Source organism: Arvicanthis niloticus, chromosome 20 (assembly GCF_011762505.2).
Source record: "Arvicanthis niloticus isolate mArvNil1 chromosome 20, mArvNil1.pat.X, whole genome shotgun sequence".
In the NCBI taxonomy this organism is placed as follows: domain Eukaryota; kingdom Metazoa; phylum Chordata; class Mammalia; order Rodentia; family Muridae; genus Arvicanthis; species Arvicanthis niloticus.
The window spans coordinates 52,046,108-52,066,487 of NC_047677.1; the positions used below are offsets into that span (position 1 = coordinate 52,046,108).

The following is a 20,380-nucleotide window of genomic DNA, read 5'->3' on the forward strand; positions in this document are numbered from 1 at the left end:
ATAGCAGATGTGCAACTTTGTCTTCATGTGGGTCCTGAACAAATGGAGTGGGAGATATCCCAAAACCTGTTGTCTGTATGTGCGATATCTGTCTTTTTAAAATAATTTATTTATGTACTCACTTTACATCCCAATATCACTGCCCACTTTCCTCCCAGGACCCCCTTCCAAAGGTCCTTTCCCACTTCCTCCTCTTCTCATCTCTGAAGAAGTACCTCCTCTCTGGGTACCACAACCCCCTGTTCTTCCCAGCACTTCGGTAACTGCAGGACTTGGTGTGTCCTCTCTCACTGAGGCCAGACAAGACAACCCATTTAGGGAACAGAGTCCACAGTCAGGAAACAGATTCAGCTACCACTCCAATTGTTGGGGGACCCGCATAAAGATCAAGCTACAAATCTGCTACCTATGTGCTGGGAGCTTAAGTCCAGTCCATGTTTCCTCTTTGGTTGGTCGCTTAGTCTCTGGGAGTTCACAGAGTCCAGGTTAGTTGACTCTGTTGGTGTTCCTGTGGAGTGCCTATCCTCTTCTGGGCCTCAATTCTTCCCTTCTCTCTTCCAAAAGATTCCCCAAGCTCCAGCCAATGTTTGGTTGTGGATATCTACATTTGTTTCTGTCAGCTGTTGGGTGGAGCCTCTCAGAGGACAGTTATGCTAGGATCCTGTCTGCAAGTATAGCAGAGTATCTTTAATAGTGTCAGGGATTTGTGCTTGCCCATGGGATAGGTCTCAATTTGGGCCAGTCATTGGTTGGCCATTCCTTCCGTCTCTGCTCTATCTTTGTCTCTTCACATCTTGTAGGCAGGGCACATTTTGGGTTGAAGGTTTTGTGTGTGGGTTGCTGTCCTTATCCCTTCACTAGGAGTTGTGCCTGGCTGTAGAAAGTGGCTAATTAAGGATCCATATCCCCCCACTGCTAGTATTTTCTGCTAGAGTCACCCCCATAGACAACTTGGAGTCTTCCCCTGTCCCAGGTCTCTGGCACTTCCTAGAGATGCGCAAACCCCACCTCAGATTTCCATTCTCTTTCCCCTGCTTTCCTTACACCTGATCTCCCCAAAACTCACTCTTTCCCCATCACTCCTTACAACCCATTCCCTCCTTCCATCCACCTCAATATCTAGTTTGCTAAATGCATTGTAAAAATCAGCATTTTGGAAATAACATTATATAAGTATTTAATGTCAATAAGGGTATAGGAAGTATTTCATAAGTAATTATGGTCGATAATTAGGCAAAATATGAACATATTAAATTTTAAAGAGGCCCAAATTACTACCTATATTGTTAGAAGAGATGCTGTCTTTATTACATTCAACATAAAGAAAAACCATTTATACATTCTATGCGTTAAATGAGTGATACATATCACACAATCTTATTTTTAAAGCTCCATTTATTGCAAACATTTACACATTTTAAATTATGACTGTTTAAACCTTCATGAGCATACTTTATTGTAAAGTTAAAGTTTAGATACACAGGTTGATGACAACAGCTATTTCAGACTCACAGAGGATACATCAGGGAGTTACCTGTTACCTTGCCTGTGGCTTCCTTCCTTTTTTGTTTTGTTTTGAGTTTTTTGTTGTTGTTGTTGTTTTTCGAGACAGGGTTTCTCTGTGTAGCCCTGGGCGGTCCTGAACTCACTCTGTAGAGCAGGCTGGCCTCGAACTCAGAAATCCGCCTGCCTCTGCCTCCCAAGTGCTGGGATTAAAGACATGCGCCACCACTGCCCTGCTCCTTTTTCCTTATAAAGCCTCATCTTATTTGCTGCCCCTGCTGTGAGACTGATCAGAAAATGCCTGAGTGTATACAACCCAGAAGCCCCTGATGAAAAATATAAGAATAAACATCTCCAAATAATATACTTATTGAAAATTTTTTGGTAGACCTTAACACTTGAAACAAAGTGCAAAGAGAAAACCCACTTTCTAGAGTATTAATTACCACATATAGGACATAGTAGCTGTAGGAAGCATTCTCAGGTGATCTCAAACTTCTGCACCTATGACCAAAACAGCCTTCATGAAGTTGAAGATTTATTTTCTTGTCAAGAAAATCAGTTTGTCCCTTGACAGTGGTATCCTCTGTCCATTACTAGAGCAATGATCATGCTTTATGAATGTGAACAAATAAACACATGCCATTTTTAATTTCTTCATAGAATTTCAAAAAGAACATGAAAGAGATTATATAACATTCCAGAGAGGAAATAAAGATTATTAAGATGATTCTATGGGCACCTATACCTATGTAGGCATATGCTTGTCTCATGTAAGTATATACTACATATATTATATACTATATCAATGTATTAACCACTATATTATATATATATAGTATAAATATATATTCACATGAAGCAAGCATATGCACATATATATGTGTATATGTAATATATTATACAGAATTTATATAGTTATACATATTAATAAATGCATATAGAGAGGAAGCTGAATAAAGATTACTGGGGTGAGTGGTGAGGGATGAGTGGGATTTGGATGCATGATCTGAAATTCACAAAGTACCAATAAAAAGTTTAAAAAAGATTTTTTAGAAGAAGGTTAAAATATGTTATTGATCAAATAGCTGACTTACTGAATACCAAGAAAGAGGGAATAGTAATGAAGAAGTGGGCTCTATATCCAACTAAAACATGAAAGATAACTGCAAAGTCATTTCAAAATAAATAGTTTATTTATTTTTTTAATTGTGTTCTATTGTACAGTGACTCATGTCAGCCAAGCTTATGCTCTTCACACAGCATTGTTCTCAAATGGCAAAATTCTTCTCTAGTTTTATCTCACTGATTTATAAAAAGTCATAGGTTATTCTAAGAATTCTACTATGTAATTTATAAACTGATATCAGTAAATTTCATAAATGTATTTGAGAAAAAATTGACAAATATTCTTATCTGAACTAGAAATAAAGTATCAGTGTTGCATTAAATAAGCGTGAAACCAAGACTTCATTTTTCTGGCACTAAAATCAGACTACCTGAGAATGAGCTATTATTCTAAAATATTCACTATTATTGCTCAGAGCCACATATCAGAGAGCTCAGTTTAATCCTTGTCTTTCAGTTAAATAGTTTCCTCTTACTTAAATATACTTTCAACCATAATAACCATCACAAATATGTTTGCAAGTAAAAACACAAGGCATATAAATTCATTTGCATTATCTGACTTCGTCCTACTATGTAAGTTTGTATATCTACAAATTGTACTTCATCCTAAATTACATTAAGGGATACCTGAAAGTCTTTGTTACTTAAAAAAGTAAGAAAAACATCTTAACCAGATATCAGTCTTTTACATTTTCCTTCTATTTTTTCAAACCTATTTTAATTTCCTAAAAATAAAATTTAAGAAAAGTCTAGAGACTTGAATAGGCACTATATATAAGCTCTTTCCATGGCCCCTTGAAAAAGCCAAGCTAGTCAACTACCTTAGTCATCAGGTGTATGATGTGAATGAAGATTATAGCATGATGCCCTTTGCATACTACCAAAATGCCTGAAATTATAGGACAATGAATACTGAGTGTGGCCTAGATGCTAGGCAGATGCAGTGTGTCAATGTGGAATGCAATGGCTCCATCAACTCTGGATGTATGCCTAATTTCTGACTAAATGATCCTATTCCAAGAACTACTACCAAAATACTTACATTTTTATTTACCCAAATATACATACAAAAATATCCAGAGCAGCATTCTTTATTAAAGGCACAACTCAAAAATAGTCATTAACACCATAGCACATAAATGGTTTATGGCATATTAAAACAACAAAACCCAGTGTGAATGAAGGTACTCTGCTGTTAACATGGGCCAAAATAAATGATTCTCAGAAAGATGTTGTTGAATTAATGGTGACAAAAACAGCAACACACAATTATTCTTCCACTTTGTTAAATTCATAGTAATAGTTACACAGTGCTCAATAAAACATATTCAAGTGTGCTAATGTAGATATGAAGAAATGATAGAGAAGTAGAAAATTTAGTTATGGTTTAAAAAGTGAAATTATTTGAGTGGTACACTTGTACAAATCAATATGTTAAATAAATTATTGATGGAAATTTAGCATAAAAAAGTTGAAATGTCTTAAACATTCTATACAGCTTTAAGATTATGAAGGCAAAAGTTATTACCTTTGGTTTTTTTCCTTATATTTAATAACTGAAATATTAGAGATCACAGAATCTCCTTCTAAATGGCCTTCTGGGAAAGTTCAGCTTTGGATGCAATACAGCATGAGCTTAATTCCCATAATGGGAGGCCCCGGCCCCTGGAATATTTCCATCACAGTGGCCTGTATCTTTGCACAATCTCTCCTGATTTGCTAGTCTTCAGAGAATTACATCTTCAAATAGTAGCCCCTACAATCAACATGGGGCTGAGACACTGTCATTCAAGGTAATAACACTACAAGCTCTGAGTCTCAAATTTCAGTATTGTTTCCGTGTTATCGTACATATGAATGACTGAAGGATACTATTTTCTGCATTAGTTTTCTGTCACATATGTCCTGTTTTATGTCTATACATGTGTGTGATTCTTAACGAGACTCAGATTTCAAGTGATGCTCACTCACCTGGGTGAAAAGAGACAGGAAGGACCTCAGGTGTCATTAGGTGTGTATCAGGGAGAAAAACAATTCTTCTAAAAAACCCAAGATGAGCATATTCTAATAGAGAACTGGTCCATGGCCATGAATTTGTCTTATCATATTCTCTGGCGTCTCCCCATGTTTGGAAGTGTTTTAGAAGTGATATAGAATGTTTCATTTGATCAAGATGAGTAATGTTCCCACAAACAGGAGTAGAACAGAAGTGGCCTGTTTGACTTCATTTCATTCCTTTGATGGCTTCAAAGTGAGAAAACAACAGCCATGTGTTTGTGTTTATATCCATGCATAGTTATGCAACTGTGTGTGCATTTATTAAAATTGGAACTACATATTCTATATATGTTACAGACACTATAAGCTAATGCAATATGTGTAAATATGTATATAAGAATGTGTTTGTGTATATGTCTAGATTTCTGCATACTATTAGTATATATGTGTGTGTGTGTGTACATACACACAAGATGGTTTGCTCCTCAGGAGTTCTTTCATATCCCTTTTTATCACTGTGTTGCCTTCTTCCTAATTTCAGTCATCACTCAGATAATTCACACTGGTTTTGGTTATTGGGTTCTGGATCCCTTACCCAACCCTCCCTGACTTTTTTGTAATAGTTTTACATAATAAATAAAATTTGTTAATAGTTAAGAATTATTTCATTTAAATTACATCCACAATTAATTTTCCTGATAATAAAAATGTGCAGGATATGAAATTGTATTTAAGGAAGAATTTTAAGGTGTGAGTGATTGTACTGATATCAGGTAATCAACTGCATTACACATGGACATAGTGGTTACAGTTTGGGGTCACAAAAGAAAGCAGTGAGTTCACCTTAGATGTTTGTATTTGTAAATATTGAAAGTTTCTTAAAGTTATTCCTTTAATCTTCTTGAGCAAAAAATAATAATTGTTAGGTACACATAGAAGCAGCCTATTCCATTTGCCTGAGGAGCCCTAATTACACTGGCAAATGTGTCCTACATTCAAATTTACCCACCTTCTTATTCAACATATAAACCCAGAAAGCCAGTAACACCACCCACCACCACATAGTTAAGGAACAGAGCTGTGTAAATGCAATCTAATCCTATTCACCACAAGTTGGTAGCTGGTAGACTGGAGGAGCTAATGATTCTCACAAGAAACATGTTTCTGAACTCACGTATGCATAAAACATAAAACCCTGACATACATGTTAATATGGTTTCATCAATATAAAGCATGTTTTATATCTCACATCAAAATAGCCTTTATAATCTCCAGAACCTGTTCATATTTTTTTAAAGAAACTTTAAAAAAAAACTGTCTAGTTTAAGGATTATAGTTGAAGGAAGTAATTTTTAAATAATTAATTATTTCTACTAAGCATTGGGAGACACTAAACTTTTTATTTAATTTGAGTGAATTGTTATCAGCTATTACCAGATCACATACATTTATTCCTTTGATATATTTTCTTCTGTGACAAACTCTGTTTTAGCTTCTCATAGCTACTACCCAAGCAAAGACTTTGATTCTACAGTGTCTTTGTGCCTCTCTAAAGAGTCATATCATTTCTGTGACAAAATATACTTCAGCTTCCAAAAGACCCTGTCAATGCAAGTTTTTTCAGTGTCAGCATTTATAATTATTTTGTAGACAATAATATTGTGACTTTCTTTTAATTTGTAATAATTTCCTTCTTGTCTACTCCAGGTGAAAGGGATGATTAACAGCAGTGTCAATAGTAACTTCATTCTGGTAGGTTTCTCAGATCAGCCTCAGCTGGAAAGAAGACTCTTCATAGTAGTTTTAATTTCCTATCTTCTCACTCTGGTGGGAAATACAATCATTATTCTGATCTCTTCAATAGATTCTAAACTCAAAACCCCTATGTACTTTTTTCTCACTCACCTCTCCTTCGTTGACATCTGTTTCACCACCAGTATTGTCCCCCAACTGCTATGGAACCTGAAAGGACCAGCCAAGACTATCACAACTGTGGGATGTGCAGTGCAGCTCTATGTCTCTCTGACTCTGGGCTCTACTGAGTGTATTCTCCTGGCAGTAATGGCTTTTGATCGTTACGCTGCTGTCTGCAAACCTCTCCACTACGTAGCTGTGATGAATCCACAGCTCTGCCGGGCTCTAGCAGGAATCTCATGGCTCAGTGGAATAGGAAATGCTCTCATCCAAGGAACAATCACTCTTTGGCTCCCGCGTTGTGGCCACCTGTGGCTCCACCACTTCTTCTGTGAAGTCCCCTCCATGATCAAGCTTGCCTGTGTGGACATTCATGCCAATGAGGTCCAACTCTTTGTAGCCTCATTGGTCTTGCTGCTCTTACCCTTAGCACTGATACTGACGTCCTATGGGCATATAGCCAAGGCCGTTATAAGAATCAAGTCATCCCAGGCTTGGCGTAGAGCCCTGGGCACATGTGGGTCCCACTTGATGGTTGTGTCTCTCTTTTACGGGAGCATCACAGCCATCTACATCCAGCCAAACAGTTCATACTCCCACACCCATGGGAAGTTCATCTCTCTCTTTTACACTGTTATAACCCCAACCCTTAATCCCCTCATCTACACACTGAGGAATAAGGAGGTGAAAGGGGCTCTGGGACGGCTCTTCAATAGAGCCTCTGGAGTGTGCAAACAAAGCAGAGCACATGGTGACAAAACTTTTTGACTAGAGGATCCTGAACATACTGTCATATAATCTTGCACTGGAGTCATCTTGGCCTATGAAGTTCACTATATGTTTTGCCAGTGTTGCAATGCACTTGGCCTCAGGCCTGTCTTCTCAATCTCTTTCCAGGATGTTTTGGGGCTTAAGTGAAGCAACATTTCCCCACATCCCTGGAAGTCCATGACTTCTGTTTCTCACACTCTCTTTATTCTCCCTTCCCTACTTTTTTTCCTTTGCATATGAACTCACAAACATTACCATAATGGTCTATAGCATGTCTCTCCTCAGGAATATTCTAATAATTCAAGAAAGCAGCTTTTCACATGTTTACAGCAAATACCACCATTAATATTGCAGAAAACATTGGGGAAGTTAAACTACTGACTTAGGGTTTTAACTCCACTATTTCTTTTCTGAGCTTATGCAGATTTTAGTAAAAATCTTCATTTCCATGTGGAGTATTAAGAGTAATGTTCATCATTATGATAACCAACATATTTCATACTAAATGATAAATAAATGGCATGTTTTTAAACTTCTACTTTTTTGAATATAATGCTGTTGATATACTCAGGCTTATCATGTTTGATATAAAGTAATACTTCTTACCCAGATTGTATTTATGTATCTACTTCCATTCATATATGAATAAAAACATAACCTACTTGAAAATGTGACCAAAATTATGTAATCATTGATATATATTTCTTTATAATATATACTTTTTAAAATGTGATTCTTCAAGCTAGAGATATGGCTCAGAGTTTAAGAGCACTGGCTACTCTTCCAGAGTTTATAACTTCAGTTGCTAGCTACAACCTGGTGGTCCATAACCCTCTATGATGAGATCTGGTGATGTCTTCTGGCCTGTAGGCTTACCTGCAGACAGAATGCTGTATATATAATAAGTAAATAAATCTTTAAAAAAATGTTATTCTGTCATTCAGTTTTATTAAAATATTTCTCTTATATTTTTGAGATTATAATTATGTTTTTTCCCACTCTAAACCCTCCCATATGCCTCTGCTTGTTCAGTGTTGTAATGGTTTGCATATGTTTGACCCACAGAGTGGCACTATTAGGAGGCTGGAGTAGGTATGGCTTTCTTGGATGAAATGTGTCACTGTGGGGTAGATTTTGAGACCCTCCTTCTTGTTACCTGGAAGACAGTACTCTCCTGGTTGCCTTTAGATCAAAATGCAAAACTCCAGAACCATGTCTGCCTGAATGTTGCCATGCTTCCTGATATGATGATAATAAATTAAACATCTAAATCTGTAAGCCAACCCCAATTAAATGTTTGCCTTTATAAGAGTTGTCTTGATAGTGTCTCTTCACCACAACAGAAACGCTAAGACCCTAATTGCTTGATTTTAATGATGGCAATGGAATCAACGGCATCCTTCCAAGACAGATGCTCTGTGTGTGGAAATAAATAGTAGCATCTGGAATAGGAAAGACTGAGGTCTTACTGCTTCATTTCTAACATGAATCTAACTTTATGCTGTATTTGAAAATACTCAGCAAGGCGTCTGTAAGTAACATGAATCATTAATAAACTGTTTCTCATCCTAACAAAACTTTTATAGTCAAGGAGAGGATATGACTTTGATGGAGATATAGATATTTTCCAGAGATAAAGTATCCAAGCAATTACTAATCATTGTTGATGCCTTACTCAATCCATTTGTAATAATCAGATTAGGCTTTATCCATCTAAAATAAGTTTGTTAGATATTTTATTATGTTCATGTGTATATTTATGAAACAGTTTGCTGTGATGGGATTGACTCAGTGCAATCGAAGGGTGGTGACTTATTTGTAGGTTTGCTTTCCATGATTTATTATTTATAAGGTGTGGAAAAGATGTATTTTTCACACTGACATGAACTCAACTGTAAATGACATTCTCGCCAAACAGCATGGGTTATCCACTATGTTTAGTCACCTAGTGCACCATGCTGCCACTCACAACATGGAAGATGTTCACCCAGTACAGCTATAACATGTGGTGTTTATTTTATTTATTCCTGAAAAGATATACTAGCACAACCAGTTTTCACTGTATAATTACCTTCTTTATGCTTTTCTTATACTTAGTTTTATACTTATGAGTTATATATTTCCCTATTATCTTCCATTACTTGTTTGAAATTTTCTAGTATCTGTACATAGTCCCTCATTGAAACTCGATCAAGAATAAGTTTATAACTTGTTATAGATCTGTAATCTTTTCTCATTTAAAAATTGTTTTTAGAAAAAAAAGAAGGTAAAGAGTGACTAATCAAAATATTAACCATTTATCATTCAATCAGTAATAGTTTAAGAACCACTGTAAGCACATCACTATAAGCAATTAGACGATGCATGTACTGCCCATATTAATACATAATACTCCATGTAAGGTATTATGAACAAGAAAAAAACTTAAGTCAAACTACATATATAGTTAACTTTACTGATTTTTGGGGTGTTTGAGAAATTAATAGTAAATGATGTATTTTCCACTAACTGCCATTACTTTGCAGATGATATAACTGCAAATATATTCAAACAGAAGAAACTTGTTCTCGAGTTAGGAATATCTCAATGTGCTGAAGAACAGAGGACACATTTCTGAAGAGTGGAAGTCAAGTCCTTCACTTCTATTGATAAAGGTCAGAATTGATCACACTTTTATAACTGTAATTATATAAACTTCTCTTGAATAATTCTATTGATTCATCTTCATAGTGATCCACATGAGTGGCTAAAAATGAGATCTGATCAAACATGATCTACTAAAACAGAAGTGTTATTTGTCATTCTCTTAAAAGATATAAATGTTGCAATGAATAAATACCATTATAAATATTTAAGAATGTTTAGAGCCAGAAAGTAGTTGAGGACAGAGAATACATAAGCAAACTTCTGTAAGACGAGAAATGAATGAGAGGCAGTGAAACACTCACACTTAAAAGGGGTGGGAGACGGCAGGTAACTGCCTTAAGATAATTAGGGCAGGGAAAGGGACACAAGTAAGAATAAAGGAACTGGTACTACAGGATCCTAAGAACAGAAGAGAAAGATAAAAACCATGTTAGAAGGCAGAGTGTGTTATGAAACTAAAATCACAACTTAAAACTTTATATAAAACATGGATAGTCTCCAAGTCCACACACCCAGATAAGAGTTCTATGATGTCACAACATTTGCAAGCAAAACTTGCCCTTCAAAGCATGGGGTCCAAAGCCTGTAGAACTCCTATATCCACCCTGCTAGGTTTGATTGAGTTTTCTGTCAGTCAAGACTCTCCTAGAAAAAGCATGCAGCTTTAACTTGAGTGTTTCCTCATTCTGCTCCCAGAACCCCTGTAACACTCTGTTTAAAAATCTAGAACAAGGGGCTAAAAAGATGCTGACACATTTCTCAAGTGTGATGCCCTGAGCACCATCAGGAATTCAGAGAGTGTTATACTCCTGTTCATTTTGTGAATACATCATCTCACTTTTGAGTAGCACCTAAGACACAGCCTCTGGCATTAGTAGGAAGAACAAGAAAAAAAACCTTCATGGACTTTCACTATTCTTCATGAGAGACTTATAGTTGATTCAATATGGTTATACATTGCTGGTTTGTTTAGGTTTCCTACTTTGCCATTCTATATTGAGGTGTGATTGTGTGTGTGTGTGTGTGTGTGTGTGTGTGTGTGCATGTATGTGTGTTTGTGTGTGTATACATACCTTGAAGACAATTTTAATTTTCAATCCATAAACTTACTTTTTTATATTTAATGAATAAATGCATTACATTGTAACTATGTAATGAATAATGCCAAGATTGGTGAGAATTTAACATGCCTTATTCTATTCTTATGTAAATAACATTGCATTGAAGATGTTTGTTCATCCACCTCTGTGTGAACTTGTGGGAATCTTTGTCAGATATGATGGATGTTCCTGTGACACTTGCAGACGACATAAAATCCAAAGCTGCCTTCCAAGCTTTGTATAGATGATACTATATAACCAATTTGATAGAAAATCACACTCTTTGTTCTTTGCCAATTTAAGTAAAAGTTGTATCCAACTATGACTTTAATTATATTTTTACATATAAGAATAAATATTTTGTTATACATTTAAATGATAAACAACACTTCTTGCCTTGATGTTTGTTATTGTTTCCACTAAATTAGTATAAAAATATGAATCTGTTGGGTTCTGTCTTTCCTATGCTTCACAGATGCCTTTGGAATTTGTCTGTAGTTTTCTGTTTGTTCTCCTTCCTTTATGGTAATCATCTCTTCACCTTTGTAGAAATTTAACTTTTATCAAAACATATCTCATTTAAGGCCTCAGAGATTTTAATACCTTTTCCCAATTATTTCATTTGTATATTAAAATTTTTATTGTTTTAAAATATGTTGATGTGGGATTTTCTAAATTTTTCCAGAGAATTTAATTGAAATAGGTACAATCACGTTGTGTGGAAGGGATTTTTCTCCTTGATGATGTGAGATTCACAATTGATACAAGGAATCTTCACATGAACTTCAGTTCATAAAATGAGAGAGAGAAAAAAAATTTAAAGCAAATCCAGTACATAAGTAGAGAGTAAAAATATGGAGCCAGAAGCTAGCCTAGGAGATCTATGTAGGTTATAAGTGGCAACAATTCAAAACTTTGCCTAAAAGATGAGTGGTGTCCAGGTCCATACAAACAAATATATAATCAAATTTCTCTTTATACATATATATTTCACAACTGTATGAAGTTGTACCAGTTTTCTCAAAACAATAAACACATATGAAGGAAAGTTTATCTATTACTAGTTCCAATCTAAAAGTTGTCTTATTTGACCAGGTCTTATTTGAATTGGTTTGATTTCTTCTTTACTAAAATAAAGTTTACATTTTGTTTTAAATTTCTTTTTCTTGTTTGTTTCTGGGGTTTTCTTTCTGTCTGGTCCCTCAGGTTCTCTTCTTCTGGACATGCCGGCAACAACTGTGATAATTACGCTGAACCTCAGAGGTTTAAAACAGGATGCAACTAAGGAAATTGGGGAAAGCTCCCTGTTGATCTGTGAATCCGGAAAAAGTCATAAATTGGAGTTAGCTACTTAAATTTGGCCTTTTCATAGGTCACAAAGACGAGATTCAGACAGAAACTGGTCCGCATGCCCTAGCTGAGCCACAGGTCAGTCTCCTTCCATTCCTGATCATTATGCACAAACTCCATAGACTTAGCACCAGGAAAACAAAGGAGGAATCTGGAGAGGGGAGGTGAATCAAACCAGTCATTTATTTAATTTTGCTATGGCTCCCAGGAATGGCATGGAAAAATATATAGAACAATAATTTTAAACTGAAATGTCATCCACATTTTCATTTTAAGAACTATGAAAACTGTACTGATACTGGACTCAAAATCTAACATTATTCGATCTTTGTTTTTTAATTTACATGCACAAACTTGAGCAAGTGCTGGATGTAATCTCTTTATACTTGTTCTTCCCTTCAATTGAAAAACCAATAATACTATTTACTTAGAGGCTTATTGTAACAACCAATCAAGTATGGCCATGAGAAGGATCATATATATATATATATATATATATATATATATATATATATATATATATATATTTGCATTTAGAGAAAACCTGATAGGTGCATTTTAGTACCCATAGATCCTTCTCATACAGTTTTATTAGAAGGTTATGAGAATATACTTACACTGCTCATGTTATTTACATTCAGAAACTTGTATATTCATTTATATCTGTAGATAAACTTTTTAGCACTTTCCAGATTGACTTTTGCATTTCAATGTTTGTGGGTGTTAAAATAGAAAATTTTGTGTACAAATCTATTTAGTACTGAAAGCCCAAACATATTAATAACTTCAAAGCTGTTTAAATTTGACTATTAAAAATAAGGGCATCTAATAACCAAATCAGGAGTTAAAACCATAGCAATATCTAAGCAAATTTGGCTTAGTAGCATATATCTGAGCCAGTGTAGAAAGTGAGGAGCACAGAACAATTTAAACATCTGACAGGGTTAGCCCTCTGCCTTAAGCCCTAACATCAGAGTCCCATCTCTGGACCCTCCATTCCTTTCACACTTTTTTATGAGACCAATTAGATACATCTTGCATATCTAATTCCTCCCTTCACGGGGACCACAGCATGTTTTTACTTCTGATTTAGGTAAATTAAATTTCCCTAACCACCATAATTATCTTATATATCAGAAAGTCAACCAACCCTCACCCCATAGTCCTTTCAAGGCAAATAAACTGGATTGCCTAAGTTAGCCTTAACTGTCTCCCACATTTTACAGTTTTGTTCTTTCTGTGCTTCTATGTAACAAGCACTGATTTCAGCATCTTCTGTGAGTCAGTGCAACAGGTGTGCATTCCTCAAATGAGTCTTTCCCTCCCATTCTTTGTTCCTTCTCCACTTTTTTCTCTCAATTCCACCTTATGATATAAGAATTGATCTTTTATCACTATTCACTTTTCTTCTATATTCCTATAAATATTTAATATTTAGGAGTGTATAAAGTACTGTAGAAATATGCTGTTATCCATATATAAAAACTGTACTGTTAGTACTGTTATTAATTTATTACACATATAATAAATTTTATTATTATATAATATATAATTATTTAATATATATGCTAATATTACACATAGTGTATTATGTATTTAGTATTTATATTAAATACTTTTAAATTATATTAAGTATATATGGATATCATATGGTCAGGGAGAAAATATCTTCCCCAAAATGTGCTTGTACACATTTTACTTAAAATCTCTGAAAAAATACATTAATTATGATCCTATATTCTACCATGTTTCAAAACAATAAGCAGTATTTTATTAATATTATATAATATATAAGTATATTTAATATTATATTATTATATGTAACATATGTATGTGTGTTTATAGTATATATATATGATATATAATATATATAATATATCACATATTTTAGAAAAATTATATGTATATATGATTATAAAATATATTTTATTACATTATATTGTATTGTAGTTGTATATATTTTATGATTATATAATTTATATAATATTAAAATCACAGTTATAAATTATAACTATATAGTTTGAAATTATTGGAAACAGTCCATGCATATTTCAGAAACTCAATAGAAACAAAGTCCTGTACCTACTTGGAGAGAAATGGTGGGGAAATGTAAAGATTGGGAAAATGGAGTGATAATCACTGTGAAACACAGTAAGAGAACCTTGGCTTTTATTTACAGTTTAGAAAAATACTATGAATTTTTCAGAACTTCAAAGATAATATTCTGAATGCAGACTTTGCAAAGCACTCATCTACACAGGACAAAGGCAACATTCTGCAGTTGTCCTTTGAGAGATTCTAATTGTGCAGAAGTTATGTGAATGCTGAGTACCATCCATGACTAAATCTGCAATCTAAGCAAAAACTTCATCTGTTCTCAAGGCAAAATTTGGGTCATGAGTACAAAGAAAAATAAAGGTTGTCTTTAATACCAAATAAAACTCCATTCTTCTACTCTACAGGAAATGCTGCCTGTTCCATCTCCTTGAAAAGTAATACAAGAAATTAGCATGTTTCTGAAGCACTGTTTCTAAAGACACAGTTCCTGGGTGAGAAGTGGAAAAGGAGTGGAATTATGTGGGACAAATTTGAAATGAGGAATGGAATTAGTGTGGTAAAAAAGAACTAACTCTATAAGGTAGAAGTCTCAATAATCAACTTAATTTTCCATAGATGGTCATAGGCATCTGGAAATTTCTGGAGCAACTTCATAGTAACTTTACTGTGTAAGTTATTCATATCATTGCTATTGGTTACATTTTAATTTACATCATATATCAAATTGTACAGCTATTTTTTTAATTACAAAATAAATGAATTTTAATTTTCAGTGGTTGTGAAAGCAATACAGAGTTTATATCTAAGTACTTTGATTTGTTTTAACTGGTGGAATCCTTAAAAGTTATGAAGTGATACCCATAACTTCACAACATATGAAGTTATGAAGAATCAAAGCCCACTGATTCTTACCAAGTAAATAAGTGTATTTATTGGTTAGTGACAGGAATTTTATACTTAGAGGTATAAGAATAAAAGTGTTAAGGGTAAAACATATAATATTTTTTATTATATCTCAGGCATGGGATAAAAAACTAAAAGGTTTTTCTGGAAACAGATGAGATAAAATATCAAAGGAACCCATTAAGTTTAAAGACAAGAAGAAATAGTGATATCAAGATACTAATGTAATCTTACCTATCAGAATTTTTTTTCAAATTAACTATTATGAAGTATACACCTATTATATGGTATATAGTCTAATACATGCTTTTGTTTATAAAGTCTTATAGTTACTTGTCACTTATAATCACCCAATTACTCTAATCAAGAAAACATACTCAGTTCAAAACCCAGACTCCTACTATATATATGTGTATGTATACATGCTATGTATATTACTAACAATATATATGATATCATATATATGGTATATACTTATATCCACATATAAAAATATATACCATATATATAAAATCTCTTTATGGATATAATCTTGGTATGTGTGATAAATATGGAATTTACCTTGAGAGAACTGCAAATTCTGAAGGATTAATAAAGAAGAAAGTATTTCAAAATGATTTTTATAGTTATGGTAACACTTTCAATAGGGATATGGACAGTTCAACTTTACATCAGCATGAGAAGCAGGGGAAGAAAGAGCTTCGTAAGTCAGTGCAACCTCAGCAGGCCTCAAGCCATCATTTCTGAAATGCTGAGTCTAAAGCTGCTTTTCTATATAACTCTTTGAATATCAAGGACCACTAAAAAAAGTCTTGCTGAGATATGAACAATCAACTGTGTATGAAAGTTCCTAATGAACTAGCATCCTCTCAAGATGAAAATAGGACAATAGTTGGAAAGCTACAGATTGTGGGTCATTAATCTGAATTCCATGTGTCTGCTTTCACGTTTCTTTATCACTACAGATTTAATGAATAAGCAAATAAGAACTGGTTCAGATGAAAATTCTGATGATACAGGAAAATATAAACCAAAGGGAATTATCACTTTTGGATACCAAAATAATTAGGATAAAAAAATTAAGGCATTGGGGTTATGACTAAACTCTGTTTTAGATTTAATGATGTCTGTCTTTTTCTATAATTTCTTTAGACATGGACATGCAATGTAGTCCAGGCAGGCTTCAAGCTTTCAATCCTGCTCTGCCTCCAAAAGGCTGAGATTGTCGGTATGCTATCACATTTATAGATTTATAGATAGAGACTGAGGTCTAGCTTTGAAGAAATATCTCTCCCTATCATTCCTCACTGTTATTCATTTAATACCCAGAGTAATAACACAGACTTAGAAAATAGGCCTGGCTAAAGAAGCCTTTAAGATTTTCACTGTCTTATTGTAATGATAGGGTGGGATAAAACAAGGGGTCAGAAATAGTCAATGAATCTGAAACTGACTTCTTATCAGTCATGTAATTTTTTTTTTTTTTTTTTTTTTTTTTTTTTTTTTTTTGGTTTTTTCGAGACAGAGTTTCTCTGTGTAGTTCTGACTGTCTTGGAACTGGCTGGCCTCGAACTCAGAAATCCTCCTGCCTCTGCCTCCCAAGTGCTGGGATTAAAGGCGTGTGCCACCACTGCCCGGCTCAGTCATGTAATTTTTACTACAACCTAATAGATATCTGTTAATGATGCAGTGTGTGTAGGTACACAATAAAGCAAACATAGTATTTTTGGAAACTTCTACTACGTTAATAAAGAATCCATAGATAATTGATATAGAACTGAAACTGGGCTAGGCTTGCAATTTACATTATATTGCTGAATATGTTTACTTATATAAGTGTTGCTATGCTTGTTTTAGAAAAGAAGAATATTGAAGCACAAAACAATGACACTCAAAATTACACAAAATTAGTAAGCAGACTAACTGGGATTTGAACAAAGAAGAAAACAATGCATTTTATAAAATAACCAAAAAGAAATACAGGACGAATTTATCCAAATATGGGAATTTAAACAAAAACAAATTTAAGCATGTGTTTATTTTGTGTACATACATTTGTATGTGAGTGTGGGTATTTGAATATGAAGGCTTGTGAGAGGAGATTAATGTCAGGAATCATTTCTTCAAATTTATTTTAAAACACGGTATCTTATTTTTCTGCTGCTGGCAATGAACATACGGACTTCTAGCAAGTCCTCTGTCTCCCATCTTACTGAAGAAGTATTGGGATTACAGATGTGGTTCACTATCCCCACATGTGGCCTTATTGCTTTTTTAATAATGTAGGAGGCTCCAGTGATAAACCTTGGGTTATATGGCTTGGGCCACAAGCCTTTTACCAACCAAGCCTATTTCCCAGCCCAACAAAAACAAATTTAAGACAAGAATTAGAAGAATTGGCCATTGAGGTTACTTTTCATACGTGATAATATAAAGAATTTTTGAGATTTAAATGGGACAGCTGAGGTGGTAGACATGGTAGAACTAGTGAGTCGTATCTCAGAATAAAGGAGGCAGAAGGGAAATTGTACATGTGTGTGTGCTGATAACACTGAGCAATTAGAAACTGATACACAGATTACACAAGGATTTAAATATTTGAAACTCTGGTGTTTATCTAAGATTAAAAGTCCTTTATATGGATATTTTTAAACAGCATGTTCACAATCTACAAATATCTTAGGCCTGAAATTCTAAAAACTTGCTTAAACGTTTTGCCTTGTTCTTCTATGATGCTTTTTATCTCGCCAGAGGATGGACGGAAGAACTTGGAAAGAACAAAAGGAGTCCTGACATGACATCTTATCACCCAGGTTTTATGAAATGTTCCAGGTCCCAAGAGATTCCTGGTCTTATTCTCATTGTGAGAAAGATAGATGTGTCAAAGTGCCTCAGCCCTGTCTAAAACACAGACCCACTGCACTCTGCCTGTGCTACTTTGTTCAAGTGGTTTGGAGAAACTTTGTCTTCTCCAAATTTGTGTTAATTTATACTATGTTGTCACTACTAAATGCCCAAATTATGTCAAGCCAATGGTATTACTGCTGAAACATTTTAAAAGAAAATATACCAAAATCCAGAGAATAACTAACCTGAATTAACCAGCAATCAATTCCCCAGGTTCATTACTGATCTTTCACTATTATAACCATGTCGATACCCTATACAGAGAGAAAACAGGAATCTTATCTCAGCATGTATTACTTCTAATGCTCCAATGTTTCCTCTTAACTGAGTAATGACCATCCCTGAAATTGAATATTTACAGGGTAAAGCTAGAATTTTACCTGTTAATACTAATATGTGGATCAACAATCAAAGCTCAGTAGATGACTTCATCTTATTGGGATTTTCTGACCGGCCTTGGCTGGAGACACCTCTCTTTGTAATTTTTCTGGTGGCCTACATATTTGCTTTATTTGGTAATATCTCCATTATCCTGGTTTCCCGCCTAGATCCCCAGCTTGACAGCCCCATGTACTTTTTTGTCTCCAACCTTTCTCTTCTAGACCTCTGTTATACTACAAGCACTGTCCCTCAGATGTTGGTCAACCTTAGAGGGCCCGAAAAGACCATCAGCTATGGTGGCTGTGTGGCCCAGCTCTATATTTTCTTGGCCTTGGGCTCAACTGAATGCATCCTTCTGGCCATCATGGCCTTTGACCGCTTTGCTGCCATTTGCAAGCCCCTTCACTATCCTATCATCATGAACCAAAAACGGTGCATTCATATGGCCACAGGGACCTGGATTAGTGGATTTGCAAACTCTCTTGTGCAGTCCACCCTCACTGTGGTAGCCCCAAGGTGTGGACAGAGGGTAATAGACCATTTCTTCTGTGAAGTTCCAGCCCTTTTGAAACTAGCTTGCATTGACACAACTGTGAATGAAGCCGAGCTTAATGTTCTTGGAGCTTTGCTGCTCTTGGTGCCTCTCAGCCTCATCCTGGGCACCTATGTGTTCATTGCTCAGGCAGTGCTGAAACTCCGTTCTGCTGAGAGTCGCTGGAAGGCATTTAATACCTGTGCTTCACATCTGCTGGTGGTCTTCCTCTTCTACTTCACAGCTATCAGTATGTATGTTCAGCCTCCCTCAAGCTATTCTCATGATAGGGGCAAGATCATGGCTCTGTTCTATGGTATTGTCACACCTACCCTCAACCCATTCATCTATACTTTAAGGAATAAGGATGTGAAGGCTGCCCTGAGGAGGGCACTAACAAAGGAGTTTTGGGTCAAGACAAGGCAATAGCTAAAAAAGACCAAAGAAGCAAGAATAAACAGATTTGCTTCTCAAAGATGATTCTGGACTTGGAATTCATGAGGGAACCATCTAACAAATGCCACAGAGATCACAAGAGTAACTGGACCAAGAAGGAAACAGTCAACTATTGGTGAAACATATACTGCATTTACATACTTATAAAAGTGCAGTAGATCTCTCATTGTGGCAATAACCTTAGGGTATGCTTGAGCTGCAAGCAGGATTGAGCACAGTGACTGAAGGGTTCATAGAACACCACACGGCCACAATGTTTGTGATTCTGAGTCACAGCAAAGACACTGGTGTTGAAGTGCATAAGAAAAATCTGTAAGAAAATTTGCAGATCACAGTTTTATACATAAATTATTTTGCAAAAAACCTTGTCTAATATTTCATCACATACACAACACATTTTAGGGTTGTTACTCAATAAATAGGCCATGCCTTAAAAATGTCTAATCTAGAAAAAGGCAGAACAGTGCACCGATTTGCACAAGAAACACTAACTAGAACACCAAATGTTGAAAATGTTCTAGCTGAAGAAAGTTAAGTCAAATGATATTTTTACACTTGAAAAGGCAGTTTTTCATTCAAGGCATATTCATTCTATTTCAATGTATGGTTGTGAGAATAATAATATTAAATTTAAAACTTTGGTCAATATATTAAATATTTTATAACTTTTTGCTTTTGACTGATTAACTAACACATATTGGGTAAAGCTGTAAAGGAAATTTGAGTTTAG

At 34.9% G+C, this 20,380-nt stretch overlaps 2 protein-coding genes and 1 long non-coding RNA gene across 3 annotated transcripts; all 3 read left to right on the forward strand.

The window, feature by feature from the left end:
• The first annotated feature begins 6,265 nt into the window (after positions 1–6,265).
• On the forward strand, positions 6,266–8,163 carry LOC117724299 (olfactory receptor 2G3-like). Its single transcript, XM_034523979.2, has one exon. The coding sequence runs from the start codon at positions 6,349–6,351 to the stop codon at positions 7,312–7,314; it is 966 nt and encodes a 321-aa protein (XP_034379870.1). The 5' UTR covers positions 6,266–6,348; the 3' UTR covers positions 7,315–8,163.
• A 4,144-nt stretch (positions 8,164–12,307) lies between these two features.
• LOC143435270 (uncharacterized) lies at positions 12,308–18,474 on the forward strand. Its single transcript, XR_013105407.1, has 3 exons — positions 12,308–12,491; positions 14,876–15,139; positions 18,126–18,474. It is a non-coding gene; the product is annotated as an uncharacterized LOC143435270 (long non-coding RNA).
• Positions 18,475–18,495: 21 nt separating this feature from the next.
• LOC117724745 (olfactory receptor 2B6-like) lies at positions 18,496–19,840 on the forward strand. Its single transcript, XM_034524648.2, has one exon. It carries the CDS (start codon positions 18,613–18,615, stop codon positions 19,621–19,623), a length of 1,011 nt encoding a protein of 336 aa, XP_034380539.2. The 5' UTR covers positions 18,496–18,612; the 3' UTR covers positions 19,624–19,840.
• Positions 19,841–20,380: the final 540 nt, after the last annotated feature.

Excerpts from the sequence above, each read along its gene's own strand:
- LOC117724299 (XM_034523979.2), top strand. The coding sequence starts at position 6,349 with ATGATTAACAGCAGTGTCAATAGTAACTTCATTCTGGTAGGTTTCTCA.
- LOC117724745 (XM_034524648.2), top strand. The coding sequence starts at position 18,613 with ATGACCATCCCTGAAATTGAATATTTACAGGGTAAAGCTAGAATTTTA.